Source organism: Cavia porcellus, unplaced genomic scaffold (assembly GCF_034190915.1).
Source record: "Cavia porcellus strain 051 isolate PalLab524CR breed Dunkin Hartley unplaced genomic scaffold, mCavPor4.1 scaffold_1, whole genome shotgun sequence".
Classification (NCBI taxonomy): domain Eukaryota; kingdom Metazoa; phylum Chordata; class Mammalia; order Rodentia; family Caviidae; genus Cavia; species Cavia porcellus.
The window spans coordinates 48,939,233-48,956,197 of NW_026947484.1; the positions used below are offsets into that span (position 1 = coordinate 48,939,233).

General features: G+C 39.2%; 1 protein-coding gene across 1 annotated transcript; it reads right to left on the reverse strand.

The window, feature by feature from the left end:
- Positions 1-283: 283 nt before the first annotated feature.
- Gmfb (glia maturation factor beta) lies at positions 284-14,132 on the reverse strand. The gene is made up of 7 exons (XM_003471752.5): positions 13,938-14,132; positions 9,735-9,831; positions 8,344-8,393; positions 7,564-7,613; positions 6,788-6,870; positions 5,635-5,708; positions 284-3,947 (listed from the first exon to the last, which is right to left on the reverse strand). The coding sequence occupies exons 1-7, from the start codon at positions 13,938-13,940 to the stop codon at positions 3,876-3,878; spliced, it is 429 nt and encodes a 142-aa protein (XP_003471800.2). The 5' UTR covers positions 13,941-14,132; the 3' UTR covers positions 284-3,875.
- Positions 14,133-16,965: the final 2,833 nt, after the last annotated feature.

Sequence of the window (16,965 nt, forward strand, 5' to 3'; positions counted from 1 at the left end):
TTTTCCCTTTCAAAGGGTTCATAATTTGAAATAACTCCCTCTGTGCTTGGTACTATTTGTTGATATTTTCTACAAAGCAATCATTTTATCATTAGACTGAGTTTTACATATTTTCATAATCTTATTATATTCCATTTCCCCCAAGTTGCTAAGTGATTCTTATTTGTTTCCCAGTTTTTCCAGGTAAGGTAAACTGCCGAGGCCATGTGTGTGGCTCATATAAACTGAGCCAGGCAGGTATTAGTACCTTGGGGGGGGGGATACAAATGAAAAGCTCACAGTCTTTTCATGTTAACATTTTATTTAAACCAGTACAAGCACCATGCTTAACAAAAGACTGTCCAAAATAAACATGCAGCATGAACTAGCAGAGACTGAAACCGCAGCTTAAGAAGTTGTGCCAGTTGTCAGTTTTCTTAAACGATGACGGAGAACTGTTAAAATTCACAAGACTCAACCATTAATGTTTCAAGCCTCCCGAATGAGATTATATCATATCTATATCAGTGGGAATTGCCTCAGCATGTCAGTGATCTCAAAGAATATTCAAGTGATTATATGCACATGAGTTACACTCCACAGAGCAAGAAAATACCGTTGTGTCACAGCTTATGGAGATGTTTTAAACACTGCAGGAATATGCTCACTGATTTGAAATGTCAGATGGCCTACAAAGAAACACGTTTCTCAAGAACACTCAACTTGGGACCATTGGTTGTAAGTGGCCTAGAAGATTATTTACATTCTTCCGGAAATACAAAATAGAATTTGTCCAGAAATGTTCAAAACACTTCTCCATGTTAAGTTGTAAAGGCTCAAACTTTATAGATTCCAGTATTATCAGTCCACCAAACAAAGGGGGGGGGGTGTGTGCAACCATCCGAAAAATACATGAGTTGACAGAATATGAGTTACTCTCTACTTCCACCAAATATCAGCATTTAAACTTTTATGAAAATATCTATTCATCACTAGTCCACACACGGATTAATGACACTGAGTTTTACAAGTAGGCCAAACAACTTTTTAACTTCCTTAGCATCTACGTATACGGGTGGGGGAAAGGACCGCCAAATTTAATTTGGCAATGAATTCCCCTAACCAGAAACTTTAGCTAAAGTGTCAGACCAGGATACGGCTTATGGCTACAATTGACTCCTGAAAATAGGAGGTAAAAAAGGGAGGAAAGTGCCGGCACACGCTTTGCCACATGGATTATTTAGTAACGACAATAAAAAATTTAGCAACGCCCTCTTAAACAAGAGTATGTTTCACTGCACTAGGCATTGAGTAAACTGTTTAGAAATATACAATTCAAACATTTATTTCAAAAGCCAGTTAAACAAAAACAATCAACGTTTTTCCTAACATAATCGCTTCAATACCAGAAAAAGTGATTATTCTTCAAAACTCAACACATTTTGGAATTCCAGCATAGTGACCTGAGGACAGTTTTCTTCATATGTCATTTTTGTTGCCACAAAAACCAAACTAAATTCATACTGCTATTGCTAGCTGGTTCTCTTTTGACATTAGATGCTATGCAGAACTTACTCCAGACCAGTAATTTCAAAACTAATGCTGACTTAGAAGACCATGTAGGAGGTTCCAAAAGTGGCTGCCAAAAAAGAAAGATTAAGACTTAAGGTTGAGTGGGAATAGTTATACGAGAAAGATATGGAATGTAAAAACTGGAATTACAAAATCTGTAGTTACTATTTATGGAAGGCAGAAAAACAGACTAGGAAATATACTTTAAAAGAACAATATGAAGTTTAGTTAGATTTAAGGGAAGTGTAGATAAATATTTGAGAAACACTTTAGAACATGAGATTTGATCTTCCCATAGGACACGCAGAATAAAAAACATGAGCCCTAAGCGAACAATCTATTGTCTTGCAAAACACGTGTTTGTGATAAAGAAGCCAAACAGGCTCAGAAAAGTAGTTTTTTTCACAGCTCTTTGCTCCTGTAGGAAAATAAGGGAACTGAGAGTTCTGTGCTGGTAGGTCGGTATTATCTGACACTACGGAGGACTTCTCAAGTAAAAAACAAAAACAAAAACATAACCAAAGTATAAAAGACAAAGTAAGAAACCTCATTTAAAAAAAAACAAAAAAACAAAAAAACAAAACCACATTCTTGCAGCACCGGTTTCTCTTGCTGATTAAAACTGGGTAAAACAAAATCTCCTTCTCTTCATTCAAAGACAACTACTTTCTACTTGGATTTCATTTGCATTTCTGCAGAATCATGAGCAAGTTATTCTCCTGTATCAAAGTATCTACTTAAGAAATTCTTAAACTTCCTGGACAGTTTTCTCTCCTTCCAGAAATGGAAACAAAGGACTTTTCCATTCATTAACCAGAACAAATACCTACTCTAGTGATTCCTCATGTCCAGCTTGTGATTGTTTTCTGTCTTCTTCATCAGTGAAGTCAAACAGAAGACGCTCTACTTAGCATTTTGAAAACTCCCAGCTATCTTTACTTCCTATTAAACTTGGTACAAAACCCTCAAAAACTGAAATGCAAAGAACCTAGGAATGGAAAATATGCAACATACAAATAATGCCTTTGCTATTTTTGAAATGATTACCATATTCTTAATGCAAGAATTCAGCCATCCAATCAGGTTAGCCTCTAGAACGTCTGGATCTTGGGTGTTTTTAAAGTATGTGACATATTAGAGTGAGCATTTTATGCCAAGGATGTTGTCCTCTGACACGCCTGGCCCAGTTTACAATATGCCCTGACATTTAGGATAAGAGGTGTAATTTCTATTGATGGGTTGTTATTAACTCTGGCCAAAGTTTCACAACAAATAATCTTCGGATATAGCATGAAACTAATAGCAAATATACCCCAAATTTTTACTTTCAGTGGCCATATAGTCACCAATGCAAGTGGATAGTTGGAATTTTTAATATAAGAGGCTGATTTTATTACAAATTTCAGATAAACACATTAGAAAATTGTTTTACTTGGACCCTTTAAAAAAGTATTAATTTCACCAAATCTAGAATACTGGCAGTGTAGAAATCTTAAACTATAAAACTAACAAATCAAAGGCACAGTATTAACATACTTAAAATAATTAGTGCTCACAAGACATTAGGAAATGCTTTATAAATAAAGTATTAGTAACCTAGATTAAAAACAATCTAGAAATAAGAGAAACAGGAAGGAAGCCCTTGGTTATTATAACCACCCACCAATTTCTACCACTAAGATGCTATTTTCCATAAGAAGAAAACTAATAGTCCTAACTCTATCATAAAATCTAACTCCCAGACCTTAAGAATGAATGATTGAACATAGTTTCTAAGCTTGATTAAAAAGATACAGGAAATCAAGAGGTATGAAATTGTGGAAAAATGTATTTAGAATGCAGGTTACACTAAATTAATTAGTATTCATGGCTCAAAATTGGGTAGTCAAGTCTTTAACACCAAATTAATGTCAACAATTTGACAAGTGATAATACGCTATTTTCATATATAAACTGCTAATATCCAGTATTTGTCAAAAGGAGGCAACAGTTGTCTATCACAATCTAATACCCACTTTTCAATGGTGTCTGTAAATAGTAACAAATTCTGATCTATAGTTATACAAATTAGTCACAAGAGTGCAAAAAGTCCCTGGAGAAAAGGAGTCCACCTAACAATTACAAATATAAGGAAACACTTTACAAAGTTTCATTACTATGAAGATGATTTCCTCTTTGTTCAAACTTTGCACAAATGAATTTTTCTTTACTGCAGGAAATAAACGGTAAGTAACAGTGCATTTTTAGGCATAAATAAGTATTTATGTCTGGTTCCAGTATGGTCAGGTTAACACATAAATACTTGGAAAACACAGAAGTTCACATTAGTGGAAAAATCCAAGTTTCTCGCGTAACCACTCTTCAGTTAGGTCTTCAGTATTTCTTATTTCAAATACCTTCAGGGGGAAAAAACAAACAGCTTAGATCACATTCTGTCTGAGGCCTTAAAAAACACAGTATGTATAATATAGATTTGAGTATGAAATATCAGATTATGCTTCCTTCCTATTGGCCATGATTTAACCTGTGTAAATCAGACATACCTTGTAGACAGCATTTTGCTTCTTTTAAATACTAAAATCTGTTACCATAGTAAAACACACAAGATGACATAAAACCAGAACTCCCTAAAAGCACAAATGTGTAATTATTCTAAGAGCAGTTCTGAAAACCTTGCCCATCAGAAGAGATGCCCAAGTATAGACTACTAAAATCAATCTAGTCAGGAGAACAGGATACAGATCCTGCATAATTTGAGCACCAAATGTAAACACCTGCTGTGGGTTGTTTTGCTAAAGACAGAAGGGAGTTTGACAGCTTGAATCGCAACAAGAATCTGAATTAACACAGCTCAGAAAAGTTAATGGCTGTGGCAAGACAGTGAATTACAGAACGGGTGGCATCGGGGGCCTATGGGAATCTGAATCCCAGCTCTGTCATTTACTACCATGCAACAGTGGGGGAGTCATTCACTGCTGACTTCCCAATGCACAGAACAGAAATACGAGCACTGACCTCAGCGGGCAGGCGATACAAGGATTTAATGAGATTATTTACAAAAGTCACTTGTAGTGTGTCCACGCTAGCACTCCAGGGCACATGTAGGATTATAAAATCCCCCTCCTTTTGGGGGAAGAAGGAGATGAGCCTACAGCTTTGTGGTGCCAGGGACTCCTTTCTAACCATCCAGTCCTTTGCTGAGTTTCCAGAATGTTCCCTAGTACAAACTGGAAAGTAGTGTCTACAGGTCAGTGGCATCAATGGTAATCGTATTTTCAAGAGAAAAATTAGAGGGCGCCTAAAGATTTTCTGAGTGGACGCTTAAGCACCCAAAGGTAAGTGCTACTGTGATCTTTAAAAATAAAACTTTAGAGGAAATACTGTTAGAATAGTTTTAATGACACCATATTCTATTTCAAAACCCTAAATGTGTATGTGGCTCCAATGCAAACCAGTATGTAGAAATTGAATGGAGTTTGAGGCCAAGTACCTCTGAACCTCACCCTTCAAAAATACCACACAACAATGGGGAATATATTAATTTTTTTTTATACTGGGAATCGAACACAGAACCTCACGCTTGCCAGGCAGTCGCTGTGCCACTGAGCTATATCCTTGGCAAATCTTCAAAAAGTACCTCATATAAAAGTGTTGTCATTTTGTTATATTCTTATTAATTTAATTTTAGACTTGGAAATTATAGCTAGCTAGATGATAACAAATTCCAGCACAGAATCTAATTTAGTTTACACTACGGTAAAGGTAAGCCTTAATGCTGATCTCTATAAGAAATTAAGTTACAGGACATAAAGATCTCTTGATAGATTTAATTGTTACAGTAGCTTTTCTAAAGCTGCTCACATTTTGAATGTGATTTCTTTTATTACACTTACTAAACAGCACCCTTTGATTCAGGCCACTGGCATTCCAGCATTGCCAACTAATAGAAAGCTTTGCTAATTACTGCTGTGGTCTCAATAACCTTTACTTGCATAAAAAAATGTAACTGTCCAGATCACTTTAGCTATTGCTCTTATACTGAGGACATACAATCTCAACAAGTAAGAGAAAAATGAATACCACCTTGGTTAATTCCGCTGTTTGGACTAACTTATTCTTACTGCCAGCATACATCATCTGTTGTTCAGGCTTACATCCTGCAAAAGAGGTGAGTAAAGAAATGAGGTGCAGATTTGGAAAATGGGATGAGTTTTCATTAATTTTAGAAAATGGCACATTCAGGACTTCTTTTGCTGTTTAGTTTTACAAAAGCTTTGGTTTATGTACATGGGCTCTACTTTGAATCTAGAACTGCTTACAAAAAGACACAGCTATGCGTAAGTCCACAGGTCAGCAAAAAATAAACGGTTCCAGACTTCTGTGGATCTTGACTTTTAAAGCCTTACAACACTCAGAATCTTTGTTCAGCAGTCTTAATTCGGACACTAAATATCACGCTCCATTTCATCGATGTTTGAACTAAGTAAAAAAGATGTAGGAGATGATGGTGGAACAGGGAGATATGCTGCCAACAAAATTTAGTCAGCTTATTTATTAATTTAAAAATAAACTCTATTATACTTTAAGGACAAAAAAAAGACAAATAATAAAGTTTAGAGAACAGTTGAGTGAGTACAGCCTTTCCTGTGGGCTGGAACACTGTGGTAGGGGAATTCTAGAGATAATGGATCCCTTAAACACCAGTGAGTTTTGATTTTGACTTTTTGCAGTGCTGGAGAAGAACCTGGGGCCTCATGCATGCCAGACAAGCGCCCTATCACAGCCACGTCTCAGCCCAACCCATTCTAATACACAACATAAACCACCTGGGAGCCAGTCCCCAGAGTACAGTCCTATCACTGAAAACTGCTACTTAACAGAGAAACAAATTATCATGGTTATACAAAGCTTACAACCAAGATAAAAATATGTAAGAAAATAAACTTTTGATGCTTAAAAAGTGTCCTATTTCAGAGTCATTAAAATGTATGCATGATTTGACCCAGCAATTATACTTCTAGGAACTCACTGCAGAAAGCGAACTTTCTAAGAGACGCTGCTTTCTGTTCTTTCTAGGGATGCTGGCAGGTGTGTGCGCATACACATACACATCCCTCAATTTAGGTCACTCAACAATTTTCTTTTTTTAAAATAGTGTGAAGTCTGTCTCACAAAAGATGGTTTAATTAGATTAGAGCCAAATATAGATTTTTTTTTTTTAAAGAAATTCACTTACCTACAGGACTGGAGAAAATAAAACACAGAGGATATGAAACTCTTCCATCATCATGTTGATATTTATAACTATACACAATGAAGGTTTTTCTCAAGTTAAAGAAACGAAGCCGCTGCTCTGAGGCAGGCACTCACCAACACCCAGGCAGCCACTGAGCCTCATGTTAGTAGCTTATTCAAGTGGCCACATTTGCATTTTTATCTTTCCACAAAATTATAAATGGGCCCTAAAGGTAAGTGATAAAATCATGTAACCTCTTAAAAATAGTTGTAATATTTTATATTATTATTTTTTGCTTTTTTTCCTTTGAGACAGGAGCCTCACTATGTTGTTTAGCCTGGTCTTGAACTTGGAGCAGTTCTGCCTCGGCTTCCCAAGTGCCGGGATTGCAGGCCTGTGTAGCCATACCCGGCTTATATTTCAATTTTTGTCATACCCACAATATAATAAAGGAAATCTTCCTCCTTCCCTCTCCTTTCTTCTTTCCAAGGCTTCATTAGGTAGGCTGGCTTTAAACTTGTAATTCTCCTGCCTCAGCCTCCAAAGTGCTGGGACTACAGGTGAGCATCACCACACTCAGGAAGTTAATTTATCTCATGAAAACATCAACTTCTCATTTGTCTAAGTGCAACATATGCATATATATTTTAACTTGGTTATAATCATAATATAGAAAGACATTATAATATGTCTTTTGGAAATCTAACAAATAAGCTCCTACATAAAATTGTGGAACTAAAGAAAACAGATTTTCCTAACGCAGCAAGAAAGGATATCGAGGTTGTCGTTCAGGTAGTTCATCTTTAAGTTCATCTGGTGAAATGCCCTAGTAACCACAGAAAAAAGCAACTTTTAAACATTTTTCTTACCCGTAAGTTCTTAGGAGACACTCTAAACACACTTCCTAGTAGTCACAAATTATCACATAACAAAAGAAAATGACTTCCTTTCATTGATTAAACACAGGCACAGTATTCCAAGCTTATGTTCCTACTGTCATGAAATACTGGGTGAGGGAAGCCGACATCTCAGAGGAAATACCAGATTTCAGAAAAAAAAGGCTCACTGCTTCTCACCCTGAACTAGTTGCTTAATAACTAAATGCTGACATCTGTGGGGTTTTAGTTGCTAATGCCTTAACTATCCCGGCAATGCGGAAGTTATAAAGCTGACTCACTCCTGCCTGGGTGCACAGCCCTGCCTCCCTCCGCTTCCTCCTGACTGCGTTCAGGGATTAGGAAGGCAGCAAATGAGTAAGGCAATGTGATCTGTGATCATTAACCTTGGTTTTATGCACGCGTATAATGCACTGTAGAGTTCATGTAATTAAGAAAGCATTTTTGTTTGGTTTGGTTTCTGGGGACAGGGTCTTATTATGCAGCTCAGGCTGGCCCTGAACTCATTATATAGCCCAGGCTGGCCTTGAACTCAGGACAATCCTCCTGCCCCAGCCACCCCAGTGCTGGGATTACAGGCCTGTGCCCCCACGCCCAGCCAAGAAAGCGTCTGTGGAGAAACCATTTCTAAGTATAAAAATATTTATCTCTTGAACGAACCTCAAGTTCCTCGTCCAGTACCACCAGGCGTTTGTCCTTGTCGATCTTCACTGAGACAAAAGCACAGTGTGAGTCAACTGGGATTCCATGGTGACTGTGACCTGCCCACCCCACACTCTCAGTCTTTGGGGGACAAAGTTAAGACATTAACAAACACAACCGCAAAACTCACGTGCAGCTCTGATTTATGGTCCATTGGCCAGTTTTGCTTTTTAAGGTGTCGGCTTTTAAGTTTTCACCCACCATTCCCAGCATCTAGCATGCTCTAGTTAGAACTTAGACTCAGCTCCTTGCCTTTACTGAGACCATGAAAACCTTCCTAATGCAAATGTGATTTCCTAGATCAGATAAGCCCCTGAGAAGGTGACCGTGATTGACAGCGGTCCAGGGGCCACGTGGTTATCACTGCAAGTGGAAAGCAGACCCGGGGTCTGGACTGTAGAACCCATCCTCTTCAGAGTGGGAATTTCAAAGTGCTCTATTAGGGTTATTCTGAGAAAACGAATTATCAAACAGCACCAATACCTGTTATGATCCCAAGCCAAACCAGAATCAGTGAAGATCACCTTCGCCTCTATTCTTTCCCCACTCCTCTGCAAAGTGGCCCATGTTTGGTTTTGCACTCCTTTGACTATACCTGGTTTTGTATTAATTTAGTTAAATCCCATGAGGCCCAGTTTGGTTTCAAATAGTCTCACCTTGGTGGTAAAATTGCACTGCCACATATTTTTACATTCAAGAACCATATGCCCACATTATGGCATTTATTTGAAAGAGAACCTGGATTCATGACAAGGTGTTACCCATCTAAGCTCAGCTCGGTCTGCACAGTTTCACATGTTCACCCCCATCCTTCCTTCACCTTTAAATCCTCCATCCACATATTAAATACAAAGAGAAAGGAATTTGCATAGCCTCAGACACGGCTTGCAGTGGGGAGAGGCAACATGCAAACTTTTCTCTCCATTTTCAGCCCGTGAAAGGAGAATTCTGCTCTAGAGCAGGCACAAGGCCTAGAGTCACTTTGGATGTAAGGGCAAACATGACTGTTTTAGAAGGAGCACAGGTTCCTATATCAGGATGAAATCCCGGACTATTTTCCGTCCTGAGAAGGATGGGGCTAGATGGGTCACAAGTGGGGATCCTCACTACTCAGGGCTGAGATCATCCTCTCCAGAGCTGTGTACGCAGCCAAGAATGGGGGAAGACGGGACAGCCCACCTGTCCTGTGACCTCAGAATCAGCTGCTTCTTAACTTTTAAAGGTAGTAGGGGAGGGGGTCTAACAGGTAGAGGTGACATTACTTTGTGAAGGCACAGGGTATTCAATGCAGCTATAAAGGAAGAAAAAGAAAACTGAGATCCCAGCTTTGAGAGAACCACTTGGCTTACTTATGATGGCAGCATTGTTCGTTTCTTTGCGAAAACGAAACTTTCTCAGCTTTTCCACTAAATCTTCAGCAACGTCACAAACCACCAAAGATTCACTCTACAAAACAGAAAACAAAAGCAGAAAACATTATCAAATGCCATGACTCCAATGTATGTATCATATTAACTTTCAAACCTACCAGCCTTTAAATCTATACTGTTTAATTGTACAACTTTATCTTCTGCGTAAGCTCTACTTTAACTTTTTCTTAGGCCAATAAATGCTGCAAAAATTAGACACATAATAATGTGCACACTCCAGCAGAATTGGAGCAGAAAAAAAAATTGGAAAGGAAGAGAGGAAATAGGGAAGTCAAGGGTCACCATCTGCTATTAGATAAGATGAGCATAATATTTTTACAGTGCAGGAACAGGAAAATCATCTTGTTTTAGGGTTTCATAATCATGGAAAAAATAAAAACAACGAAAGTATTAAAAATAATAAACCCTAAGCTTAAAAACACTTTATATCCTAGTTGACCATGGACATATAAAATGAGCTATTAAGAATATTTGGGAAGGGGGCTAGAGATTTAGCTCAGCAGCATGAACGCCTGCCTTGCAAGCACGTGGTTGTGAGTTCGATCCCAGTACTGATTAAAAAAAAAAAAAAAAAAGAATGTATGGGAAAAACAAAGACCATATGAAAGCAAAATCATATGAAACATAAAAGCTAAAAGAATCATTTAGAAACTGAAAACACAGAAGCTTTCCCAGAAATCTAGTTAGGAAATGATCAAAAGCACTCTTTGAGTTGTGCAATGCACTACTGCAAACAAGAAGATGGAAATATGTTTGTTCCTAACAAGTGAAACTCCATGTGCAGACACAGGAAACAGAATAATGAAACCCTACGCACCCATCACTCAGCTTTACCCACCAGCAATCTTATTTCACCCAGCACCCTCAACAATGCCCCCGGGGACTGCAACCACCAAGGCAGAAGTCATTTCACCTGAAGTAGTTTAGAATGTGTCATGTAAAAGACTGTGCTAGGCAGGGTGCCACAGGCCTGCAACCCAGCGGCTCCAGAGAGTGAGGGGGAGGACTGAGTATCTGAGGCCAGCCAGGGAAATTTAGCAAGACCTTGTCTCAAAATAAAAAATGGGTGAAGATGTAGCTCAGCTTTCCCTGATCCAACCCCCAGTACTTCAATAAATAAATAAAAGACATGACACACCATGGGTAACATAAAGACAGGAAAATCATCCCTCTTTAAACACTGGCAAGAATTCCAGTCGCAATATCCAAATACTATTCAAATTTCCTCACTGTTTTAACTTTTTCTGCAGTTGGCTCGACCATCCAGAACATGTCATGTCACTTTGGTCTCTTTTCATATATAGGATGGCCCACTCCTCCTTCAAGAAAGTCAGGATACTTCTGAGTGCAATGCTCAATGCCCATCCCATCAGAACTCAAAGGCATAAGGCTTCCATTTTTAAGTTAAAATCAAAACTGAAAAAAAAGCCTGTTTGCTTGATCCTGTGTTAGGAAAAGACAAAAAAAGGCTAAAGCAAAACTGGCTATTTCAAATTTCTATTATCATAACACTGATAAGTAGTGTGTGATATGTATCATATGATAAACTATTATACAACTCCCATCAGAAGGCACTGTCCAATAAATAACATGACTATAGGAGTTATGTATTTCCATTCTTGTAGCTCCTTTCAGAGAGATCCTGAATCACAGGGCGCTTCCTGAAGCTAAGATTCAATGCCAGTTCATTATTTTTCTCTCTCTCAAAAAAGATAATGAAGCCAGAAAACTAGAATTTCTGTTCTCTGATTTTTGTTTAGATAAAGATCAATTTGTCGTGAAAGTCTCACCTTCCAAGCTCTGCTACTCAAAGCTTGTGTAAATCTGGCGCCTGGGATCAGAAATCAAGTGAAAAACACTCTGTGATACAATCCTTATACTTGGTTTTGTGTGTTCATGCTTTGCAATTCCACAATCAAACCAAAAATTTCTTCCTACTGGAAGAACTCAGACTCAGCCAACTCTAATTGCTTACACTTAGTAAAAGCATTTAGGGATAAATATAATGCCATGAAAACAACTGTATGGTGAATGTTAATATATAAGCCAAAAGTGTTTATTATTTATTCAATGAATATTTAACAAGTACCTGAGGTGTACTGAGTGCTAGGGATTTAATCATATAAAAGCTATGGTCTTTGCCCTACATCAAAAGAATTAGGCAAAAATATGTCAACTAGTACCTGTGATAGGGCTACAAAAGGAGACACATGATGCTACGAGAACTTACAACATGGTCACAGAAGTCTTTCCCAAAACAGGCACCTGAGGGACTAAACTACCATGGCCAAGATGTCTTTATTAACAGGAGTACAACATGAGGAAGATAATGAAAGGCCAGTGAGACTCAAGCACTGGGCGCAGGAGCAGGACCATGGTCGGGAAGAAGCTGTCCACGTTAGGAATCCTGCTTTCTCTCCAATGAACAAAAGGTGTTTCAAGTAGGAAAGGGAAGAAAAACATGATCATATTTGCATTGTGAAACAACCATGTGCTGTGGTATACAGGAAACAGGCAGGGAGCCACAATGAATACAGCGGGACTAGATGCAGGCAAAGGGTGTCCAGATCAGAGATGAAAAGTAGATTACTGATGATAATGAGAATAAAGTGAATAATGCTAATAATGGGGCATATCAGACACCATGAAATATTGTTATGTCCTTTGCAGATTTCTCTTCATGCTCCTAACAGCCCATGAGACGGGTACTATTATTTCTTTCTTGCAAAAAAGTAAAGCTTAGACAGATTGTTTTCCCTAAAATTTACACAGCTGGTAGGTGGAGCCAGGATGCCACCAAGGCACTTGACCTCTAGCCCACTTTCTTAACCACTAGGAAGGAGCTAGTGGCAGAGTGGCTGGGGGAGGCAGAATGGATAAAGAAAAATAGGTGTTACAAACACATCTCCTAGGTGTCTGGTTTGTATGACACAAAGAACAGGACTGCCTTTCACCGAGTTACAGAACACTGCATGAAGATCAGGTTTGAGGTAAAAGAGCATGACTTCTTTTGGGACAAAATGAGGTGGGCTGTTAACTATGGAGCCTAGTATAAAATCTGGACTGGATCTCAGATAGCTTAAATTTACAAGTCATCTGAATAAATTCACAAGTCATCTGAACATAGGTAACTGAATTCACGATGTAAGAGAAAAACGCAGAATGGAAAATGAAAGATTAGGACTCCTACATGTACTGTCCAGGGAAAGAAGAATCTCCTGCATGGCAAACAGATGGGCACCAAGAGGAGGAGGAAAACCTAGAGTTCTGTATCCCAGAACCAAGGAGGAAGCATAAGGCCTCTGCTACTTCAAAAAATAGAGTGTCAATATCCTGCAATTGAGCTGGAAGATACAAAAGATGAAAAGAAAAGAGTCCATTGATTCATTAATCTCCACAAAATCTAATGGATGGAAGTGGGCTCCAAAGTGAACAGGAGGTCAGAGAATAGAGCAACGTTTTTCTGTTGTTGCTGCTGATGAAACTTGAACATATTTTACAACCCTCTGGGAAAGATCCAGAAGATCTTTGCTGGCAATTGAGCTAATTCTCACTTCATTTTTTCTGTTTGGGGCCCATCAGAGTGGAGGACGGAAGCTACAGCCCCAAGACTCAGCAAACTAAATCTCTGACAGTTACTTGAAGGCCAAGCGCCAACGCCTTGGGTCAAAGGATTCCAACTGCTGTAATCCGAAGAATGCCTGGATCAGGAGAAATACTCAGAGGAGGGGGGGGGGGAGGACGGAAGCTAAAGCGAGGCCGAAAGAAAGCAATCAGAACTCGAGTCCTGGCAGAAACCGCTAGGCAGAAGGTGCCAGGGATAAGCCATCCTTCCGGCCTGGCCCTCGCGGATGCCGCAGGGACCTTGGCATTTGGGGAACCCTCCACTGAGCCCGACCCTGCTCCCCGACCCCCGGGCGGGTCGAAGACGACCCTCCCCAGCCGAGGCCGCACCCTCGTCCCGAGCTCCTCTGGCAACAGACACGGGTGGGATGAAGGATGCTCCTGCCAGCAGCAGGACCCACACCAGGCGCTGCCCGCCGCTATCGGCTCTGGAGAGCAGCAAAGCCAGGCAGCTGGCTGAGCTAGCCCTCTGGCCCCCGCCCTCCCACAGCAGCTCACCATTTTCCTTCCGGCCGTCCGCAGCCCGCCGCCTCCTCTTCGGTCCCTTTAAGAATGGTTCTGCGGAGGCCTCCCTTCCGGCCCCGGCGCCCAGTTGAGTGGCTCCAGCCTATCAGCGCGGCTGCAGCCCGCACGTGACTGAAGACGGCAGGAGGCGCGGCTCAAAGCTAGCCGGAACGCTAACGCCCGCCTCTCCCTTTGCCTCCTAGGGGTGAAATTGTGCTATGCTGCAAATGAGCTAGTAGTCATGAACTCACCCAAACAGGTGGAGTATTGGAAAACCCGGAGACTGGAGTTCCTTCGTTCTCTCTCTCTCCCTAGTCCCCCACCTCTCCCTCTCCCTGAACGGGAGTGATGTGTCACTTTTTCAGTTTTTCCTCCTTCCGGCAGCAGTCATTTTAGGTTATGAGTTGACTTTAGGGATGGGGCCCAGATACAATGGAGAACAGGTGTCTGGGTCCTTAGTACAATGTGGCATTATGTTGTCACTGCATTGTCTGCTTCAGGACTTTCAGTTAAGATTAACACTTTTATCTTGATTAAGATATTGTTATTGTTGGCTTGTCTCTCACAGATAAAACCATTTCCAATTAATAGTCCACTTTGCTGCTCTATCCTAATCAGAGTGAACAGTATTTCTTGCCTGGATTTTAGACAGAATCTTGTAATTGCTATCTCCATATTTCCTCGCATTCACTTCAGCCTCTTTCCAATCAGTTTCCTATGCACGGAAATGATCGACTACAAATGCAAATAGATTGTTGCCTTTGCCCCTCTTCAAGAACATCAGTGTTTTTTGTTTGTTTGTTTGTTTGTTTTTGCTTTTAGGGTAAATTTAAGTAGTTAAATGGCAAGACTCCTATACGGTCTCGGCTGTCAGCTCATATTTTGTTTCTCTGAGCTCTGCACACTTCAGCTACGATGACCTCTCAGTTTTTTAAGTGTGCTGTGATTTCTACCAACTTAAGGACTTTGTGTGGTCTATAGCTTGTGCCCCACACGCCTCTTCTGTCCCTTTGGTAAACCCCTCCATCGAATCCTCTCAATCATCTGATGTACCTTATATTCCTCCATTACTTCATTATAAGTTCTCCTATCTTTATGTACCTTTCTTAAGTAGCACTTATAATTTTGTTCAGAGCTCTTTGGTTAATGTTTATCTTTTTCACTGGATTATGAACTGCAGAAAAGGGAGTATGCCATTTTTATTGTTTTTTTGTTTTGATTCTTTACTATGTCTAGGACATATCAAGCACTTATTAAATAATTTTTAAATGAATAAATGCGAGAAAAGAGGTAAAGTCATATAAAAGTAGTTATGCCAAACAATGAACTTGCAGATTTTGTCCTTGAAGAAATACTACATGACAACCCAAGATTTTCAGCAGTAGAATACAATATGTGCTATAAAAAAAGTCAGCCTTGCCAGCACTGTCCAAATACATTGGACAAATCTGTTAGAAGAAAAGATACAAGTTTCACTGACTGTAGTAGAAATTCATGTAGGAAATGATAAGGGTTTGTGTTTCTGTTTTTGTAGAGAATTCTTCAGGATAAACTTGGGTCTGAGTTTTCTTTATTGCGGACTCAGGATTTAGCTTTCATGCCCTGATTATTGAATTATCTAATTTTCATCTTTCCATATATCATTGTTTCTGATCTTATTTCCTATTATTCTTGATTTTTATTTACACTTTAAGTCTTTTTTTTTTTTTTTTTTCTGGTACCAGGGATCAAACTCATGACCTTGTGCTTGCCAGGCAGGCACTTATGCTGCTGAGCTAAATTCCCTTACACTTTAAGTCTTTAAAGTGTAAAGGAGGGAGCAAACTTAGATGTGTAATGACACTTTACTTTTACATTTTTGTGTTGTGATGAACTTTGTTTTATTGCAATAAAATTGCCTTTCAGATTGATCAAGATTTTTGTTCAGTAACAGTATCAAATGCAGTTTAAAACTAGTTGAAGAGTGGCAGTACAAGTTAGTACATTTCTGAATGTCAGAATTTCTCTAAAATCTTACAAATGTACATAGTTTTAAAACAAAAGTTGCACCTCTTAGTAATTTATTCTAAAGAAATAATTTAATTTTGGGCTGAGGATTTAGCTCAGTGGCTTAAGTGCCTGCTTGGCAAACTCGAGGTTGTGAGTTCAATTTCCCGTACCAAAGAAAAAAAAGAAATAATTTAGTTTTAAGGATGCTCATTGCAGCTTTGTTCATGATAATGAAACAATTTTCAACAATGGAGAGCTGATTAAATAAACTACACTTTCATAAATCAGGTATGTAATAATTAGAAGGTAATTAAAATTATATTGTAGAAGCAAGATCAGCACTACTCTAGAGAATGCATAATCATTTCCCAAGGGATGTATGAGGCCAGACTCAAGGTTCCATAATGAAGGTTGTTTTTGATTTCTTGTATCAATGTTCATTCTCCCTTTCTGCCGCAGTAACAAAATCCTGATTTTGTAGCGTGGGTATTACCGCTCAGAATAATACATTTCCCTCTTCTTTCTGTAACTAGGTTAAGGTTAAATGCAAACCAAAAAGATGTAAGTGTTGGGGGCAGGCTTCAGGGAGGCAAGTTGAGGCCACTTAGCCATTTTCTGCACTCTGTCTTCTCCGTTAAAATTTTTAAAAATTCTTAGTGAAAATGAATATTAACAAGTTGAAAGGTCTGGCCAGTTCCAAGCAGAGAGTACAAAGAGGAGAAAAAGAGGGGTTCTGGAAGGAAGACGATTGTTTTATTTTGAGTCTTGGTTACACAATGCTAATTATCCTTTATGATTAAGCTCAATTGGAAAAGCATGACAAGGCTCATAAAAATTGCTTGTGATACAAGCTACTTTTTGTTTTTACTATGCCTCTTTACACGTCTTCCAGACTTGACGCGATCAGGTATGAGGATGTTTCCCTTTGTAGAACCTGTGATGCCCGCCCTCCTCGTCCCAAATTAGCCTAGGATCTCAGAGTCAGAGTTTCGAGATTTCTAAACGATGTACACGGTTTATACCTCTCTTAGGC